Here is a 21,266-nt window from a genome sequence, read left to right as displayed (position 1 = left end):
GTACCTTTCAGGTATAATAATCTACAGTAAATATAACTCTTAGGTGTATCTACAGTATGTGGTTGTCTCCTCCAGGCTGTTTGAGACCACTCCCCTGGGCAGCATCCTCAACAGGTTCTCCTCTGACACCAACACCATAGACCAGGTAGTTCAGCACCACCCTTCTCTGTGTGTTAACAGTGGCAATAGCCACCACCATACTGCCTTGGAGCTTTCAAATTCCTATTGGTCTTCATGGCTGTGGCAGTAGCTTCAGCCTCTGAACCCTTTGCTTGCTTTCCTGGTAGATGGTAGTAATGTAATGTTTCATTGGTGGTTGTGTCCCCAGCACATCCCTGCCACCCTGGAGTGTCTGAGTCGCTCCACCCTGCTGTGTGTGTCGGCCCTGGGGGTCATCTCCTACGTGACCCCTGTGTTCCTCATTGCTCTGGTGCCTCTGGCCATCGCCTGCTACTTCATACAGAAGTACTTCCGGGTCGCTTCTAGGTGAGCGCTTGGTTTGGGATTTTGTCACTTGTTTTGTTGCTGTGTATTCAGTAGTTACAGTATATCCCCCTTTGTCTGTTTATTTATCTTGTATCTCCCTCTCCCTCTCTCCATCTGCTCTGTCACTCTCCCTCTCTCCATCTGCTCTCCCTCTCTCAATCTGCTCTGTCTCTCTCCATCTGCTCTGTCTCGCTCCCTCTCTCCATCTGCTCTGTCTCTCTCCCTCTCTCCATCTGCCTCCTCTCTCCCTCATCTGCTCTGTCTCTCTGTCTCTCTCCTGCCCCCCCCTCATCTGCTCTGTCTCTCTCCCTCTCTCCATCTGCTCTGTCTCTCTCCATCTGCTCTGTCTCTCTCCATCTGCTCTGTCTCTCTCCATCTCTCCATCTGCTCTGTCTCTCTCCTCTCTCCATCTGCTCTGTCTCTCCCTCTCTCCATCTGCTCTGTCTCTCCCTCCATCTGCTCTGTCTCTCTCCCTCTCCATCTGCTCTGTCTCTCTCCATCTCTCCATCTGCTCTGTCTCTCTCCCTCTCTCCATCTGCTCTTTCTCTCTCCCTCTCTCCATCTGCTCTGTCTCTCTCCCTCTCTCCATCTGCTCTGTCTCTCTCCCTCTCTCCATCTGCTCTGTCTCTCTCCCTCTCTCCATCTGCTCTCCCTCTCTCCATCTGCTCTGTCTCTCTCCCTCTCTCCATCTGCTCTGTCTCTCTCCCTCTCTCCATCTGCTCTGTCTCTCTCCCTCTCTCCATCTGCTCTGTCTCTCTCCCTCTCTCCATCTGCTCTGTCTCTCTCCCTCTCTCCATCTGCTCTGTCTCTCTCCCTCTCTCCATCTGCTCTGTCTCTCTCCCTCTCCATCTGCTCTCTCCCTCTCCATCTGCTCTGTCTCTCTGTCTCTCTCCATCTGCTCTGTCTCTCTCCATCTGCTCTGTCTCTCTCCCTCTCTCCATCTGCTCTGTCTCTCTCCCTCTCTCCATCTGCTCTGTCTCTCTCCATCTGCTCTGTCTCTCTCCATCTGCTCTGTCTCTCTCCATCTGCTCTGTCTCTCTCCCTCTCTCCATCTGCTCTGTCTCTCTCCTCTCTCCATCTGCTCTCTCTCCATCTGCTCTGTCTGTCTCTCTCCTCTCTCCATCTGCCTGTCTCTCTCCATCTGCTCTGTCTCTCTCCCTCTCTCCATCTGCATCTGCTCTGTCTCTCTCCCTCTCTCCATCTGCTCTGTCTCTCTCCCTCTCTCCATCTGCTCTCTCTCTCCATCTGCTCTGTCTCTTTCCCTCTCTCCATCTGCTCTGTCTCTCTCCCTCTGCTCTGTCTCTCTCCCTCCCTCCATCTGCTCTCCCTCTCTCCATCTGCTCTCCCTCTCTCCATCTGCTCTCCCTCTCTCCATCTGCTCTGTCTCTCTCCCTCTCTCCATCTGCTCTGCCTCTCTCCCTCTCTCATCTGCTCTGTCTCTCTCCCTCTCTCCATCTGCTCTGTCTCTCTCCCTCTCTCCATCTGCTCTGTCTCTCTCCCTCTCTCCATCTGCTCTGTCTCTCTCCCTCTCTCCATCTGCTCTGTCTCTCTCCCTCTCTCCATCTGCTCTTTCTCTCTCCCTCTCTCCATCTGCTCTGTCTCTCTCCCTCTCTCCATCTGCTCTCCCTCCTTCCATCTGCTCTGTCTCTCTCCCTCTCTCCATCTGCTCTGCCTCTCTCCCTCTCTCCATCTGCTCTGTCTCTCTCCCTCTCTCCATCTGCTCTGTCTCTCTCCCTCTCTCCATCTGCTCTGTCTCTCCCTGCTCTCTCCATCTGCTCTGTCTCTCTCCATCTGCTCTGTCCATCTGCTCTGTCTCTCTCCTCTCTCCCTCTCTCCATCTGCTCTGTCTCTCTCCCTCTCTCCATGTGCTCTGTCTCTCTCCCTCTCTCCATCTGCTCTGTCTCTCTCCCTCTCTCCATCTGCTCTGTCTCTCTCCCTCTCTCCATCTGCTCTGTCTCTCTCCATCTGCTCTGTCTCTCTCCATCTGCTCTGTCTCTCTCCCTCTCTCCATCTGCTCTGTCTCTCTCCCTCTCTCCATCTGCTCTGTCTCTCTCCCTCTCTCCATCTGCTCTGTCTCTCTCCATCTCTCCATCTGCTCTGTCTCTCTCCCTCTCTCCATCTGCTCTTTCTCTCTCCCTCTCTCTCTGCTCTGTCTCTCTCCATCTGCTCTGACTCTCCTCCATCTGCTCTGTCTCTCTCCATCTGCTCTGTCTCTCTCCCTCTCTCCATCTGCTCTGTCTCTCTCCATCTGCTCTGTCTCTCTCCCTCTCTCCATCTGCTCTGTCTCTCTCCATCTGCTCTGTCTCTCTCCATCTGCTCTGACTCTCTCCATCTGCTCTGACTCTCTCCATCTGCTCTGTCTCTCTCCATCTGCTCTGTCTCTCTCCCTCTCTCCATCTGCTCTGTCTCTCTCCATCTGCTCTGTCTCTCTCCCTCTCTCCATCTGCTCTGTCTCTCTCCATCTGCTCTGTCTCTCTCCATCTGCTCTGTCTCTCTCCTCTCTCTCTCCCTCTCCCATCTGCTCTTTCTTCTCCATCTGCTCTGTCTCTCTTCTGCTCTGTCTCTTTCTTTCCTTCTCCATCTGCTCTCTGTCTCTCCCCTCTCTCCTGTCTCCCTCTCTCTGCTCTCTCCATCTGTTGGAGGCTCTGTCTCCAGCTCCCCTCTCCCATCTGCTCTCCCTCTCTCCATCTGCTCTCTCTCCATCTGAGTCTCTGGATCTGCTCTGCCTCTCCACCATCTGCTCTCTCCTTCAAGTCTGTCTCTCTCCCTCTCTCCATCTTTTTTTTGTCTCTCTCCCTCCCTCCAACTCATCCATTTTGACAGCTACAGCTCTGTCTTTCCCTCTCTCCATCTGCTCTGTTTCTCCACTTATCTGCATATTACTCAATCTGCTCTGTCTCTCTCCTCCCATCTGCTCTGTCCCTCCAGTGCTCTGACAGAGGTTCTCCCTCTCTCCATCTGCTCTGAGTTCATCTGCTCTGTCTCTCTCCCTCTCTCCATCTGCTCTGTCTCTCCTGCTCTTCTCTCATCTGCTCTCCCTCTCTCCATCTGCTCTGTCTCTCTAGATCTGCTCTGTCTCTCTCCCTCTCTCCATCTGCTCTGTCTCAGGATGATCTGGATTTGATACAGATGTATCTTTTCTGTTTTCTCTATGTCACTAAATGGGTACCTGTGTTTTAACTTTTGTTTTCTTTCTCCATGGAGGATATATAAGTGTCCCTCTCCTGTCCTATTAGAGACTGTTGCTTTGTACACCATCCGGATACAATTTTTTTTTTAAACTCATCCATTTTGACAGCTACAGCTAGGAGTTTGTGTGTTTCGCCACTTATACATATTACTCAATGGTTCTCTCCTCCCAGGTATGAGCCCAAGTTCAGACAGAGGTTACTGTTCACTATTAACAACATGCTGTTCTTTGTCACAGCAGCCAACATGGCTAGGGTCTGTAATGTTCATTCAAGTTGTATGACAGGATGATATGGATTTGATACAGATGTATTTTTTCCTGTTTTCCTATGTCACTAAATGGGTACCTGTGTGTTAACGGTTTGTTTTCTCTCCATGGAGTATATAAGTGTGTGTTCACTATTAAGCTGTTGCTTTGTACACTAGGATACATCGGGGTCTGTATGTTCACTATTATGCTGTTGCTTTGTACACTAGGATACATCGGGGTCTGTATGTTCACTATTATGCTGTTGCTTTGTACACTAGGATACATCGGGGTCTGTATGTTCACTATTATGCTGTTGCTTTGTACACTAGGATACATCGGGGTCTGTATGTTCACTATTATGCTGTTGCTTTGTACACTAGGATACATCGGGGTCTGTATGTTCACTATTATGCTGTTGCTTTGTACACTAGGATACATCGGGGTCTGTATGTTCACTATTATGCTGTTTCTCTATACTGTAGGAGTACATAGGTGCCTGTGTGGTTCTGATAGCAGCTGTGGCCTCCATCTCTAACTCTCTGTATAACCACCTCTCCACTGGCCTGGTAGGACTAGGACTCACCTATGCACTCATGGTGAGGACCGTTCTGGTGTTTGTGTGTGTGAGGTCTAATCTCTAATATAGTCACATTTCTTGATGAAAGGACTGAGGTCAAGCCCCTAATTTAGTCAAACTCATGTCTCCACCTTCGTTACAGTACCTGTCTCTCTGCAGGTCCATAACAAGGTTGTCTGATCGGACTGTGTCTCTGTGTCCCAGGTGTCCAACTACCTGAACTGGATGGTTCGTAACCTGGCAGACATGGAGGTTCAGCTGGGTTCAGTCAAGAGAATCAATGGTCTGCTGCAGACTGAGCCTGAGAACTACGAAGGACTGCTCAGTGAGTACCGTACCACCTCTTAGGTCCAGCCCCAACCCTTACGCTAACCCTAGTTTCCTATCCACATCCCGGTTCAACCCTAACCCTAATCATGCGCTGACCTGAACCCTTAAGTCTAAACCTAACCCTCGCTCCAGCCCAAACTGGGTCATTTTGGTCAATTTAACCACTGCCTACAGTATATCCCAGGCATGCTCAAGTCCTGGAGTAAAGGCTTACTCCTGTGGAACATGGGACAGCCCAACCTCACCGTACCTAGTCGCCACAGAGCAGTTATCTCTTCTGCTTTTCCTCGCTCTCTCCCTCTCTCTTTCTCTCTCTCTCCTATCTCTCTCTCATATCTCTCTCTCCTATCTCTCTCCCTCTCTCCTATCTCTCCCCCTCTCTCCCTCTAGCTGCATCTCAGGTGCCAGATGGCTGGCCACAGCAGGGGGAGATTCAGATTGAGAACCTGAGTGTGCGTTACGACACCACCCTGAAACCTGTCCTCAAACAAGTCAACGCACACATCAGCCCTGGGCAGAAGGTATCATAGAGCTAATTGGAAGGAAGGGAGTCGAGAATTTAGACTGTAGACTTGTGTCGTGGCGATGAAGATGAAACAGACTTCCTGTGGTTTCCAGGTGGGGATCTGTGGCAGGACAGGAAGTGGGAAGTCTTCCTTCTCCCTGGCCTTCTTTCGCATGGTCGACATGTTCGAGGGTAAACACTGCCTACTGTTACGACTCTAAAACTAAAGTTCCCGATAAGCTCCTGTGCTTGACTGGGTCAATCCAACATAGCTGATCAACTCTCCCAACAGGGCGTATCATCATAGATGACATTGACATCGCCAAGCTGCCTCTGCAGACCCTGAGGTCTCGATTCTCCATCATCCTCCAGGACCCCATCTTATTCAGCGGAACCATCCGGTAAGAGAATCCTCACACTACGGTTCCATCTAGACCAGAGGTCTTGGTTCTGGAGGGCCACATTGTCTTCAGTGTGGCTAGCACCATTACAAATAATTCAACCGATCAACTCATAATCAAAACCTTGATTAGCTGGGCTGGAACAAAAGCCTGCATCCCCAAGAGTGAAGAACCTTGAGACGAACATATGTAGTTGAGCCTAATGTATTGAGGTTTTAAACCACCTTGTGCTGTGCTCCTGTAAAAACACTGCCTAGTGCCTAGTGTGAGTTGTTTTAGGAGAGGAAATGAGAGATGGAAGCTACTCTCACTTGTATCTGGGTCAATTGGACAACTTCAATCGCAGTTATCTTAGGAAGTGTTTGAGAGCAGGATGCCCCTCGGAAAAACTCAACTGTAGTGATTTATTTTTGGACCGCTCAAAAGTCTTGCACCAGGCTAAACAGAAAGTGAATAATTTAGGGTTGGGTGCTGCAGTACTGTCACCCTATCAAGCAAATTCAGGAGAAGCCCAAAATGACACAATCAAACAACAGAAAAGAATAGGATTATTTAATGAAGGGGATAAAATGATTAAAACATCCTTGTGAGGCATGTACAGTAAATAATAACTCGTTTGACACATGAGTGTGATTTGAAGTATACCTATAGGTTATACTGTATCGTGTCCTGCTATGAGATAGTACTACTCGTCCAATCATACACTCTCAAAATACAAGGTGCTAGTTTGTACCAAAAAACTCTAAATACAAGGTGCTAGTTTGTACCAAAAAACGCAAAATACAAGGTGCTAGAATGTACCAAAAAACTCTCAAAATACAAGGTGCTAGTTCGTACCAAAAAAGGTTTTCATTTTGTCCCTGTAGGGTAGGGGTGTTAAACTCATTCCATGGAGAGCCAAGTATCTGCAGGTTTTAGTTTTTTCCTTTCAATTAAGACCTAAACCACCAGGTGTGGGAGTTCCATACTAATTAGTGACCATAATTCATCAATCAAGTGTAAGGGAGGAGCAAATACCCACAGAACCTGGAATAAGTGGAATGGGACACTTGCCAAAACACTTGAGTTCCATTTAGAACCCTCTCATGAAGAACCCTCTGGTTCCAGGTAGAACCAATGACAGGTTCTACAGTTACACTTACGACACAGACACAACTGTTAGGTATTTACAGAGCCTTCAGAAAGTATTCTTCCCCCTTGACTTATTCCCCATTTTGTTGTGTTACAGCCTGAATTCAAAATGGATTCAATATTTTTTTTTGTCTCATCTGTCTACACACAATACCCCAATAATGAAAAAGTGAAAACATATTTTGAGACATTTTTGCAAATGTATTGAAAATGAAATACAGAAATATCTCATTTACATAAGTATTCACACCCCTGCGTCAATACTTTGTAGAAGCAACTTTGGCAGCGATTACAGCTATGAGTCTTTCTGGGTTAGTCTCTAAGAGCTTTCCACACCAGGACTGTGCAACATTTGCCCATTATTCTTTTGAAAATTCAAGTAGATTTAAGTCAAAACTGTAACTTGTCCACTCAGGAACATTCACTTTCTTCTTGATAAGCAACTACAGTGTAGATTTGGCTTTGTGTTTTAGGTTATTGTCCTGCTGAAAGGTGAATCTCCCAGTGTCTGGTGGAGAGCAGACTGAATCAGCCTCTTCTCTAGGATTTTGCCTGTGCTTATGTCCATTCAGTTTATTTTTTATCCTGAAAAACTACCCAGTCCTTAACGATTACAAGCATACCCATAACATGACGCAGCCACAACTATGCTTGAAAATATATAGCGTGGTACTCAGTAATGTGTTGCATTGGATTTGCTCCAAACATAACAATTTGTATTCAGGACAAAAAGTGAATTGCAGTATTTGCAGTATTACATTAGTGCCTTTTTACAAACAGAATGCATGTTTTGGAATATTTGTATTCTTGTATTCCTTGTGGAGTAACTACAATGTTGTTGATCCCTCCTCAGTTTTCTCCTATCACAGCCATTAAACTCTGTAACTGTTTTAAAGTCACCATTGGCCTCATGGTGAAATACCTAAACGGTTTCCTTCCTCTCCAGCAACTGAGTTAGGAAAGACGCCTGCATCTTTGTCGTGACTGGGTGTATTGATACACCATCCAAAGTGTAATTAATACATTCACCATGCTCAAAGGGATATTCAACGTCTGCTTTTTTTTACCATTAAACCAATAGGTGCTCTTCTTTACGAAGCATTGGAAAACCTCTGGTCTTCGTGGTTAAATCTGTGTTTGAAATTCGACAGAGGGACCTAACAGATCATTGTATATGTGGGGTACAGAGATGAGGTTTTCATTCAAAAAGTCATGTTAAACACTATTATTCCACACAAAGAAGGTACATGCAACATACAACAAAATGTGGAAAAAGGCAAAGGGTGTGAATACTTTCTGAATGTACTGTACAGTATGTGTACTGTGTAATATTTTTGGTGAGGTTCATATATTATATGTATTCAATTGACCCGGCTGTACAGTACATGCCTCTTGAGTTTATTTCAAAATGTTTTTTTGACCTGACGAAGATCCAACTCGGATCGAAAACGTTGTTGTTATTGTGTCTGATTAAATCACCGTAGGAACATACGAGAGTTGGGCACGTTCCTTTTTTCCTTCGATACTTTCTGTTGGAGGTGCATATTTTGACATTTTTTCTGATGATCATAACATAACAGCTTACGGTGTATTATCTGTTTGCTTTAGGCATTTCATCACTTTACCTAAAGCAATCAAAGATAACTTTATAGTATGCTGTAACACACCACACAAAAAAAAGATTCTGATGCAGTAACAATGATTTGACTGCTCACTGACAAAAAAAACAACGTTAGAAACTCATCACACTGATGGAACTGAAAAAGGGACCAGCAATTATGAAGCACTGTGTTGCTGTACATTATAAGTGATTATGATTATACTTATAATGCATTAGGAGTATTGGTATGCAGAATTGAGTCTATATGAGTCTTTCTGTGTCTGTAAGTCCTCTGTAGCTCAGTTGGTAGAGCATGACGCTTGTAACGCCAGGGTAGTGGGTTTGATTCCCGGGACCACCCATACGTAGAATGTATGCACACATGACTGTAAGTCGCTTTGGATAAAAGCGTCTGCTAAATGGCATATATTATTATTATATTATATTAAGTGTGCTTATACTGCATTATGTAGGTGGGGGCATGCCCCCAAATTTGCATATTTGGGGTTGTGGTCTAAAATATATTGTATTTGTACCAACCATTAGTGGAAGTGTTGTACCAGTTTAAGTGGGTTTATTGTTATGTTGATGACGGTTAATTTGTCCACTCCCAGGTCAACAATCTTTGTAAGAGTGTGTGACAATCAAGAGCTGCACTGTTAATTTTCCAGTAACTTAATGGCAGTTGGTCACCAGGAAGTTCATATTTATTTTGCAAAAATTTACTGTCAGCTGGCTGCAGGTAGTTATTGTAAATTTCACATGAATATAATGTGCTGATCTATGTCATGCTCACTGACCAGATGGTGTGACAGGAAGGTCAGTTTGCTGACTGCTCACCACAAAACACACTTAGTAGTTGTCAGCTAATGTTAAACTAGCTTGTAATCAGAAAAGTTCAATGAAAGTACAGGATGGTACTGGCAGCTAGTTGTAACTAAGTTACTAGCAGTTACTGGATATTCAAATAACTGGTTGCCAGTTAGTTTATGCAAAATTTGCAGCTACTTCCATGCAACTAACTGCCATTAAGTTACGGTGATGTAATGCACAGTAACCTCTTCACAGTGCAGCTCTTTATTGTCACATGCTCTTACAATAATTGCAGAACTGACATTGTTAAAATGTCAACCACTTAAAGTGGTACAACCCTTCCATTGACATTTGGCACACATTTTTTAATTGGACCTTTATTTAACTAGGCAAGTCAGTTAAGAACACATTCTTTTTTTCAATGATGGCCTTGGAACAGTGGGTTAACTTGCCCCTTGTTCAGGGGCAGAAGGACAGTTCGCTGAGTGTATAACTCTGTCAGTGTGTGTCTGTGTGTGTGATCATCAGGTTTAACCTGGACCCAGAGATGAAGGCTACTGATGACATGCTGTGGGAGGCTCTGGACATCGCTCAGCTAAAACCTGTAGTCAAGACCCTACCAGGAGGACTGGGTAAGTGTGTGTGTGTGTGCGTGCGTGCGTGCGTGCTCTGAAGTTCTACCGTAGCTCGTTCAGAGATATGAGCTGAGAGCTGAAGCCTAACGAGATTTAGATGTATCAGTCTCAACAACATTATATACTGTGTGATTTGGAAAGCAGTATATCAGTGCAGCAAACGCTCTGACTTGACCCCAGATCAACCCTGCTGGTTGGTTAAGATAGATGAAGGTGGTTTGACCAATCTCTCGTTCCTCTCACCCATTGTCTGATCAGTTGGATGTGTCAGTTAGCTCTAGCTTAGAGTACATTCTGTATCGTGGCTGTAAGATGTTAGGGCAGCTAGCTCTAGCCTAGAGTACATTCTGTATCGTGGCTGTAAGATGTTAGGGCAGCTAGCTCTAGCCTAGAGTACATTCTGTATCGTGGCTGTAAGATGTTAGGGCAGCTAGCTCTAGCCTAGAGTACATTCTGTATCGTGGCTGTAAGATGTTAGGGCAGCTCCAAACGTTAGACTCTCTCTCTCTCTCTCTCTCACTCTCTTCCTGCTGTCGCTGACTAATGGCTGCAGGAAATTATCGCACATGATGTACTCAAGTTACGACGGAGAAAGTGTGTCAAATCAGAGTGGATTTGTCGCGTAGCCAGATGAGCAGATGTTAAAGCAGGTGCAGCAAAATGCTTGTGTTCCTACCTCCAGCAGTACAATACGAATTCACAAGGGAACCCAAGAAAGAAGGAAAAAAGAAACAAGAAATATCAGAGTGTGTGTGTGTGTGTGTGTGTGTGTGTGTGTGTGTGTGTGTGTGTGTGTGTGTGTGTGTGTGTGTGTGTGTGTGTGTGTGTGTGTGTGTGTGTGTGTGTGTGTGTGTGTGTGTGTGTGTGTGTGTGTGTGTGTGTGTGTGTGTGTGTGTGGGTGGGTGGGTGGCTATGCACACTGGACAGTGACAGAGAGATGTAGAGACAGAATGTTGCTAAATATTTGACTTGATATTTATCATTGGCCAGCCAGAAAAAGGTCAATTAATTTGACAAATCCATGTTCATGGGGTCGAGCACCAATATTTCTGTGATGTTTTGTAGGTCACGTAATGTCATTGCAATACAAATGTTCTCTCGGGCTAAAGATATGTATCGTGCAGTAAGTCTAGTATTATGGTGATAATATTTGTTGTGTTGCAGACGCCACAGTGACAGAGGGAGGGGAGAACTTCAGCCAGGGCCAGAGACAGCTCTTCTGTCTGGCCAGAGCCTTCGTCAGGAAGTCTAGCATCCTCATCATGGACGAAGCCACAGCCTCTATAGACATGGCCACGGTGAGATGTGTTTGTGTGTGTGTGTGTATGTGTGGCAGGTTGGCAAAAGGACGAGATGAGATGGAATGGGAAGGCAGAGGATGAGTTGGGAGGGGAGAGGAGAGAGTCAGAGTGGAGAAGGCTGAGGGTGGGTGAACGGAAAACGGGGAGGAGGGGAGATGTTGAGTGACAACGAGAGGATAAAGTAATTGATTCTAAAGATGAACGGGGAGAATAGAGGTATGCATTTAAAAGGGGTAGGAGTATAAGAGAACCTGAGGGGAATCAGTGGGAGGGAGGTAATGGGGCTTCCAAAATAGGTTCCTTTCACTGCAGCACGCTGGCTGCACACACACACACACACACACGTACGCGAGCACATTCACGCACACACACTTAAATTGCCTGTCACAGTGACAGGCCTACACTGGCTCACAGTAGCGCAGCGGTAACCCTGGGGAAATGGAGCATATCTTAAATGGGAGATAGGTTTCGGTGGAAATTCTGCTGTTGATAATTTTAACTAGGGAATCATTAAACCGACAGTGAGCCTCTAACTCTTGACTCTAATAATCATGTGAACTCGCCGGTATTACTTGTGTTTAACACACAACGTAATATAGAAGATGTTTTAATGAAATAGTGAAGGCCCAAACTATTAGACTTTTTTGTTGTTGTAAGTACAGTGAACCCTGTGCGTAAGAGTCATGGTTGTAAGTCTATCATGTTGTAAATGTTTCCTAGTCGTCTTTTGACTTCGTGTTTGTGCCCACAGGAAAGCATCTTACAGAAGGTGGTGATGACTGCCTTCGCTGATAGAACAGTGGTTACTATAGCAGTAAGTATCCGCTATGACCTTCGTCTTGTGTAATCCAGATGCTTGAGAGGTTGTGACATGCCCTCCCCTCCGTATGTTTTTGGACAGTGAAATGTGGCTCTGTGCTCTCTATCATACGGCTCTGTACTCTCTATCATACGGCTCTGTACTCTCTACCATACGGCTCTGTACTCTCTATCATACGGCTCTGTACTCTCTATCATACGGCTCTGTACTCTCTATCATACGGCTCTGTACTCTCTATCATACGGCTCTGTACTCTCTACCATACGGCTCTGTACTCTCTACCATACGGCTCTGTACTCTCTATCATACGGCTCTGTACTCTCTACCATACGGCTCTGTACTCTCTACCATACGGCTCTGTACTCTCTACCATACGGCTCTGTAGTCTCTACCACACGGCTCTGTACTCTCTACCATTTTGGATTTGAGGTGACAGTACAGAATGTCACCTTTCATTTTAGTGTATTTTTATACACATCTATTTTACCATTTAGAAATGAAAGCACTTTATGTACTTAGTCCCCCAATTGGAAGAAGTCATAAGTATTTGGACAAAGTCACTTCTAGTGTGTTAAAGTAATTGGTCCTGTTTTCCTGGCCCACAATGGTTGCGTTCGAGCGGAACACTTTTGTCAAGACGGTGACCGTCGTTCAAAGTGTGTTGCATTATGGGTATGAAAATTGTATCACATGTCAACTGCGTGAACTTGACCTTTAATCACAAGATTTTTGTAATGTAGTTTTTGATGAAGTCGCCTTCAAGTCGCTTTTCACCAACTGCACCATGCAGCCATCACCTGCATTGTGGGAGGCTCTAGTTGGTCAGTCGTTAGGGTGTTTTGGTTTGACCCGTGCGAACGCGGCCAAAGAAGTGACTGAAACCGGAACCAACTTTGCCTTGATTCTAAAAGCTACAGGGTATACAAATGAAATGTATATTTGAAATCTAATCAATTAATTGCACACGTTATATTTTTAGTTTGAGTGTGTGATATGGGGGTATAGAAAAGTTTTATAAACCGTAGCAGCTATGCTGATCTGAGCCATGCTGTCGGAAAACCACTAGAGTGTCCGACTTTCGGCGACCACAGATGCACCTCTCCCAATTTCCCTCGTCGTCTTCGTTAGACTTACTGCTCAAACACACCCAGTGACTACATCAAACTTGTGACTCTACAAAATTGTTGGACGCATTTACAGCTTGTTTTGGTTGTTTCGGATTGTGTTTTTGCCCAATAGGAAGTGAATGGTGAATAATGTCATTTTTGTCACTTTGATTGTAAGTAACACGTCTACATTAGTGTGGATTCTACCATGATTATGGATAATCATGAATGAATTGTGAATGATAAAAAATGAGAAAGTTAGAGGGACAAAAATACCCCCCCCCCCTTTAAATGTTAATATCCCGTTATTGGTAATGGTGAGAATTTAGCATCTTTTGTTGTAGCCTCTGTAACTTTCTCAATCATCATTATTTGTGATTCATTGATGATTTTTCGGAATCACTGCACTATCAGGATTCATTTATGTGTCCAGAAATATCTTATCTACTCACTTAGAAAGGAAATGACTCCAGTCATCATTCACCATTCACTTCCTATTGGGCGAAACACAACACAACCGAAACAAACGGCAAATGCATCCAGCAGGTTTGTAGAGTCACACACTTGATCTAGTCATTGCGTGCTAAGAATATAGGACCAAATACTGAAGTTTTGACTACTTTAATACTCTATAGGTGAATTTGTCCAAATACTTTTGAATACTTAAAATGGGCAAACTATATAAAGTGCTTTTATTTATTAACAGTAAAACAGGTATGAAAATACCCTCAACTCATATGAAACATTTGATATTCAATCCAAAATGGTGGATTATAGAGCCAAATTGAAAATTGAAGCTTCACTTTCCAAATGCATACGGAGGGGAGTGTAGATATAGCATACGTAGAACTGGGTAGCATAGAAATATAACAATCTGAACTGGTAGTGCAGTGCTGGAGGGCCACTGTCCTGCTGCTTTGTTTTTTTTTCTTCTATTGGACTGTATTCTGTGGGAGCAAATATGCTTTTTATTATCTTAAGTTAGAATATCAAGAGTCAAAAGTGACGACCAGGCAGCCATATATGGTGGTTTCCCATGGGAAAGGGAGATTGAGAGAGAACCCTAGGAGACATTATTTTCAGTTCTGGTGCAGAACTCTGGTCCTCGACGGAAGATAGCTAGGTACAGATGGCTCCCGATAGTGGCTAATAATTAACTTGACACAAATGGTCAAATAAAAATGAGAAAAGGCCGGGCATATAATTAAAACATTCTAAAGTGCTTTCATAAATCAACTCGGCAGGTTCGGCGCTACAGAAGCCTATAGCTTGGGTCTCCAAATGTAATCCCTTTAAATTACGAGGGCTTACGCTTACAATTCTGAATAACGGCACAGCTATTTATAGCCTGTTACACTGTGGAAAAGGGGCCGGCAATACGTCATGTTGATATGATTTTCAGTTTGCTTCCCATATGACTGGTTTCACAGGGAAAAATAATCTAAAACAATTGCTATGTGTATTTCTAATCATATCTCTTGTGAATTTATAAATGACATTGCATATATAATGCTGTTATTTATATTGGGTGGGGGGAAAGGAAGTAAATGCTTTTTGCACAAGAACAAGCAGGTTCGCTCGACCTCGGTTCATGATTTCCTCTCGCGTCGTGGGTAGAATTCTGAGGGAATTCACAAGTCTTCACAAGGTTTTCACACACTGTTGCTGGTATTTTGGCCCATTCCTCCATGCAGATCTCCTCTAGAGCAGTGATGTTTTGGGGCTGTTGCTGGGCAACACGGACTTTCAACTCCCTCCAAAGATGTTCTATGGGGTTGAGATCTGGTGACTGGCTAGGCCACTCCAGGACCTTGAAATGCTTCTTACGAAGCCACTCCTTCGTTGCCCGGGCGGTGTGTTTGGGATCATTGTCATGCTGAAAGACCCAGCCACGTTTCATCTTCAATGCCCTTGCTGATGGAAGGAGGTTTTCACTCAAAATCTCACGATACATGGCCCCATTCATTCTTTCCTTTACACGGATCAGTCGTCCTGATCCCTTTGCAGAAAAACAGCCCCAAAGCATAATGTTTCCACCCCCATGCTTCACAGTAGGTATGGTGTTCTATGGATGCAACTCAGCATTCTATGTCCTCCAAACATGACGAGTTGAGGTTTTACCAAAAAGTTATATTTTGGTTTCATCTGACCATATGACATTCTCCCAATCTTCTTCTGGATCATCCAAATGCTCTCTAGCAAACTTCAGACGGGCCTGGACATGTACTGGCTTAAGCAGGGGGACACGTCTGGCACTGCAGGATTTGAGTCCCTGGCGGCGTAGTACGTTACTGATGGTAGGCTTTGTTACTTTGGTCCCAGCTCTCTGCAAGTCATTCACTAGGTCCCCCCGTATGGTTCTGGGATTTTTGCTCACCGTTCTTGTGATCATTTTGACCCCACGGGGTGAGATCTTGCGTGGAGCCCCAGATCGAGGGAGATTATCAGTGGTCTTGTATGTCTTCCATTTCCTAATAACTGCTCCCACAGTTGATTTCTTCAAACCAAGCTGCTTACCTATTGCAGTTTCAGTCTTCCCAGCCTGGTGCAGGTCTACAATTTTGTTTCTGGTGTCCTTTGACAGCTCTTTGGTCTTGGCCATAGTGGAGTTTGGAGTGTGACTGTTTGAGGTTTGGACAGGTATCTTTAATACTGATAACAAGTTCAAACAGGTGCCATTAATACGGGTAATGAGTGGAGGACAGAGGAGCCTCTTAAAGAAGAAGTTACAGGTCTGTGAGAGCCAGAAATCTTGCTTGTTTGTAGGTGACCAAATTCATAAAAAATCCTACAATGTGATTTTCTGGATTTTTTTTCTCATTTTGTCTGTCATAGTTGAAGTGTACCTATGATGAAAATTACAGGCCTTGCACAAAGAACTTGCACAATTGGTGGCTGACTAAATACTTTTTTTGCACCACTGCATATTCGTAATCTATGTAACCCAGAATGTCAAAACATGGAAGTTGTTGAAACCGTTTATATTTCTTCTAATCTGTTTATTTCTGTCTACTTGTTCTCTGTCGCTCTCTCTCTTTACTCAGCATCGTGTCCACACCATCCTGAAAGCAGACCTGGTGATCGTGATGAAGCGAGGGCTCATTCTAGAATACGACAGACCCCAGGCGCTGCTGGAGAAAGAGGACAGTGTCTTCGCCTCCTTCGTCAAGGCGGACAAGTGACCGATGAGAAAGAGGGGAGGACATTCCAAAGTGCAATTGTACCATGGGCTATATATTATAATTTTATTTTCTAATTCTGTATGATATTCGGAACATTAAATATGAATTCTTTGTTAATAAAAAAACAACATAAATACTCATTGTGCAGCAGTGTTTTGCATACAGTTTAGTGACAGGAAGGTAGATTTGTGTGACCTCACACTGTACAGAGCAATGACTCGGCTGTGGAAGGCTGGGTCAGAATGACACTAATTGACTCTGGGGTTGATCTAGAAATGGGTCGCATTCCCCTGCTCAGACGTTGCATGCATCAACCAACGGTTGCGTGCCACATCATCGACTGTGCCGTCGGGCACCAGATTGCTATAACATATGTGGTTAGGTGATATGTAAAATACCTATCCAGGCATAAGCTCTGGCATGCGCCAGCAACGCCTGGGCAGAGGAACGCTCCAACAGTCAATAGTAACTGAGAAGCTTGTGAATCATGGAGTCATTCACCACTACCATAAACCGGCCTCGCACTCTCTGACATGTGAGCCCTGATTGGATGCTCGGGGGCCAGACACCCTTTTGACTCTCTAGAGCCACGTTCAACAGCCAAGCATTGTCGAACGTTGCAGATAGAAATTAAACTAATAGAGCCGACGTGATTCGTTATTCTACAGGTCAGAGATGCATGTTTGTTCTATATAGCATCTTTCTATCTGAACGTTCCAAAACGTTGCCTAGTGATGAACGCATCCCAGAAACAAAAAATGTAGGACGTGAATCATAGCCTTGTAAACAGCATGAGAGGGACTGAGATTATGTATGTTTTGGCCTACTATCCGAGATAAAGAAAATAGTTTAGTGTGTTGCCTAATTATATTCTTAACAATGTATTGTCATTAGTGTTTGGGAAGATTGTCTGTCATTGGGAATGTATGAATAACCTTCTAGGGTGAATTTAGAATGCATTTCCGTCTTCTGTAACCTCTTCAGACATCTATCCAACATGTTAATCCAACACATGATCTCTGAAATCCTCAAAGAGTTTCCTAATCCCACAAAAAGTGTTTTATCTTCACAGGAGGCATGACACGCCCGTTTGTGACCACTGAGTCAACCATATTTTCAGTTTGCATTTGGAAGACTGGGACAGCAGGATCGATGAACTGGGACACCATTATTGTAGTCCTAATTGTTCCCGAATGACAATTCAATTTTGTGTGATTATCTGGGAATTTCAGAAATATATCATGTGTTGGACTAATATGTTAGATGTCTGAAGAGGTTACAGAAGACAGAAATCCAAACAGTATCCCACTTTTTCTGAATTCACTCAGAAATTGTACACTACAAAATGAGCAATATATGCAGTACCAGTCAAACGTTTGGACACACCTACTCATTCCAGGGTTTTTCTTTATTTTTTAGTATTTTCTACATTGTAGAATAATAGTGAAGACATCACAACTATGGAATCGTGTAGTAACTAGAAAAGTGTTAAACAAATCAAAATATATTTTATATTTGAGATTGTTCAAAGTAGCCACCCTTTGCCTTGATGACATATTTGCACACTTTGCACACTGGCATTCTCTCAACCAGCTTCATGAGGTAGTCACCTGGAATGCATTTCAAATAACAGGAGTGCCTTGCTAAAAGTTAATTTGGGAATTTCCTTTCTTAATGCATTTGAGCCAATCAGTTGTGTTGTGACAAGGTAGGGTTGGTATACAGAAGATGGTCTTTTAACAAATAGGACTAAGTCCATATTATGACAAGAACAATTAAAATAAGCAAAGAGAAATTACAGTCCATCATTACTTTTAGACATGAAGGTCAGTCAATGTGGAACATTTCAAGAACTTAGAAAGTTTCTTCATGTGCAGTTGCAAAAACCACCAAGTGCTATGATGAAACTGGCTCTCATGAGGACCACCACAGGAAAGGAAGACCCAGAGTTACCTCTGCTGCAGAGGATAAGTTCATTAGTGTTACCAGCCTCAGAAATTGCGGCCCAAATAAATGCTTCACATAGTTCAAGTAACAGACACATCTCAACATCTACTGTTCAGAGGAGACTGCGTGAATCAGGCCTTCGTGGTCGAATTGTTGCAAAGAAACCACTATGAAAGGACACCAATAATAAGAAGAGACTTGCTTGGGCTAAGAAACACGAGCAATGGACATTAGACTGGTGGAAATCTGTTCTTTGGTCTGAAGAGTCCAAATTTGAGATTTTTGGTTCCAACTGCCGTGTCTTTGTGAGACGCAGAGCAGGTGAACGAATGATCTCCTATGTGTTGTTCCCACCGTGAAGCATGGCGGAGAAGGTGTGATGTTGTTGGGTTGCTTTGCTGGTGACACTGTCAGTGATTTATTTAGAATGCCAACAGCAATGGCTACCACAGCATTCTGCAGCGATATGCCATCCCATCTGGTTTGCGCTGAGTGGGACTATCATTTGTTTTTCAAAAGGACAATGACCCAACACACCTCCAGGCTATGTAAGAACTATTTGACCAAGAAGGAGAGTGATGGAGTGCTGCATCAGACGACCTGGCCTCCACAATCACCCGACCTCAACCCAATTGAGATGGTTTGGGATGAGTTGGACCGCAGAGTGAAGGAAAAGGCAGCCAACAAGTGCTCAGCATATGTTGGAACACCTTCAAGACTGTTGGAAAAGTATTCCAGGTGAAGCTGGTTGAGAGAATGCCAAGTGTGCAAATCAGTTATCAAAGCAAAGGGTGGCTACTTTTTAAACTGATTTGTTTAACATTGATGTCTTCATGATTATTCTACAATGTAGAAAATAGTAAAAATAAACAAAATCCCTTGAATGAGTAGGTGTCCAAACTTTCGACTGGTACTGTGTGTGTATATATATATATATATATATATATACTGAACATAAATATAAACGTAACATGTTAAGTGTTGGTCCCATGTTTCATGAGTTGAAATAAAATATCCCAGAAATGTTCCATATGCACAATAGCTTATTTCTCTCAAATGTTGTGCACACATGTGTTTACATCCCTGTCAGTGAGAATTTATCATTTGCCAAGATAATCCATCCACCTGACAGTTGTGGCATACCAAGAAGCTGATTAAACGGCACGATCATTACGCAGGTGCACCTTGTGCTGGTGACAATAAAAGGCCCTTCTAAAATGTGCAGTTTTGTCACAAAATACAAAAATGCTAGTTTTAAGGGAGTGTAAAATTGGCATGCTGACTGCAGGAACGTCTACTAGAGCTGTTGTCAGAAAATTGAATGTCAATTTCTGACAGCTGATGAAACCGTGAGTTTGCAAAACCGAAGTTTTTCTGCACCTACTGTCAGAAACCGTCTCAAAGAAGCTCATCTGTGTGCTCTTCGTCCTCACCAGGGTCTTGACCTGAATGCAGTTTGGTGTCGTAACCGACTGCAGTGGGCAAATGCTCACCTTTGATGGCCACTGGCCTGCTTGAGAAGTGTAGTCTTCACAGATGAATCCCAGTTTCAACTGTACCGGGCAGATTGCAGACAAGCGTGTAGGATGTCATGTGGGTGAGCGGTTTGCTGATGTCAACATTGTGAACAGAGTGCCCCATGGTGGCGGTGGTGTTATGATATGTGTAGGCATAAGTTATGGACAACGAACACAATTGCATTTTATCTATGGTAATTTGAATGCACAGAGATGCTGTGACAAGATCCTGAGGCCCATTGTCGTGCCATTCCTCTGCCGCAATCACCTCATGTTTCAGAATGACAATGCACAGCCCCGTGTCTCAAGGATCTGTACACAATTCCTGGAAGCTGAAAATGTCCCAGTTGTTCCGTGGACTGCATACTCACCAGGCATGTTACCCATTGAGCATGTTTGGGATGCTCTGGATCGACGTATACACCAGCGTGTTCCAGTTCTCGCCAATATCCAGCAACTTTGCACAGCCATTGAAGAGGCCACAATCAACAGCCTGTTCAACTTTATGCAAAGGAGATTTGTTGGTCTGCATGAAGCAAGTGGTGGTCACACCAGATACTGACTGGTTTTCTGATCCATGCTCCTACTTTCCTTTTTTAAAGGTATACTATATATACACAAAAGTCAAATTAGTGGATTAGTTCCTTCAAATTAGTGGATTCAGCTATTTCAGCCACACCCGTCGCTGACAGGTGTATAAAATCTAGCACACAGCCATGCGATCTCCATAGAGCAAAATTGGCAGTAGAATGGCCTTACTGAAGAGCTCAGTGACTTTCAACATGGCACCGTCATAGGATGCCACCTTTCCATTAAGTCAGCTCTTGAAATTTCTGCCCTGCTAGAGCTGCCCCAGTCAACTTTAGGTGCTGTTATTATGAAGTGGAAACGTCTAGAAGCAAAAACAGCTCAGCCACAATGTGGTAGGCCACCCAAGCTCACAGAACGGGGCTGAATTGTGCTGAGCGTGTAGCACGTAAAAATCGTCCTTCCTCGGTTACATTGCTCACGACCGAGTTCCAAACTGCCTCTGGAAGCAACGTCAGCACAATAACTGTTCGTCAGGAGCTTCATAAAATGTGTTTCCATGGCCGAGCTGGTGCATACAAGCCTAAGATCACCATGCGCAATGCCAAGCGTCAGCTGGAATGATGTAAAGCTTGCCACCATTGGACTCTGGATCAGTGGAAACGTGTTTTCCGGACTAATGAATCCAGTTATCATTTTTAGATAAAACTATACTAAATATAATCATGTCACCAAATTATTGATTAAAACACACTATTTTGCAAAGAAGGTTTACAGCAATCTCAACAGCACTCTGTAGGGTAGCACCATGGTGTAGCCGGAGGACAGCTAGCTTCCGTCCTCCTCTGGGTACATGGGACTACAATACAAACCTAGAAGGCTCATGGTTCTCACCCCCTTCCATAGACTTACACATGAATTATGACAACTTCCAGAAGACGTCCTATC

General features: G+C 44.2%; 1 protein-coding gene across 1 annotated transcript in view; it reads left to right on the top strand.

Moving 5' to 3' along the window:
- LOC124044709 (ATP-binding cassette sub-family C member 8-like) overlaps nt 1-17,779 on the top strand; it is a 142,530-nt gene extending 124,751 nt beyond the window's left edge. Inside the window, exons 28-39 of the mRNA XM_046364145.1 lie at nt 76-145; nt 329-486; nt 3,849-3,930; nt 4,408-4,521; nt 4,707-4,827; nt 5,223-5,353; nt 5,451-5,529; nt 5,630-5,738; nt 9,811-9,914; nt 11,082-11,215; nt 11,970-12,032; nt 16,189-17,779. Coding sequence (XP_046220101.1) covers nt 76-145; nt 329-486; nt 3,849-3,930; nt 4,408-4,521; nt 4,707-4,827; nt 5,223-5,353; nt 5,451-5,529; nt 5,630-5,738; nt 9,811-9,914; nt 11,082-11,215; nt 11,970-12,032; nt 16,189-16,326 — 1,303 coding nt within the window. The 3' untranslated portion in view covers nt 16,327-17,779. The remainder of the gene's footprint in view (nt 1-75; nt 146-328; nt 487-3,848; nt 3,931-4,407; nt 4,522-4,706; nt 4,828-5,222; nt 5,354-5,450; nt 5,530-5,629; nt 5,739-9,810; nt 9,915-11,081; nt 11,216-11,969; nt 12,033-16,188) is intronic.
- Nucleotides 17,780-21,266: the final 3,487 nt, after the last annotated feature.

This window comes from Oncorhynchus gorbuscha, linkage group LG01 (assembly GCF_021184085.1).
Source record: "Oncorhynchus gorbuscha isolate QuinsamMale2020 ecotype Even-year linkage group LG01, OgorEven_v1.0, whole genome shotgun sequence".
Taxonomy (NCBI): domain Eukaryota; kingdom Metazoa; phylum Chordata; class Actinopteri; order Salmoniformes; family Salmonidae; genus Oncorhynchus; species Oncorhynchus gorbuscha.
This window is presented reverse-complemented; position numbering and strand designations above follow the sequence as displayed.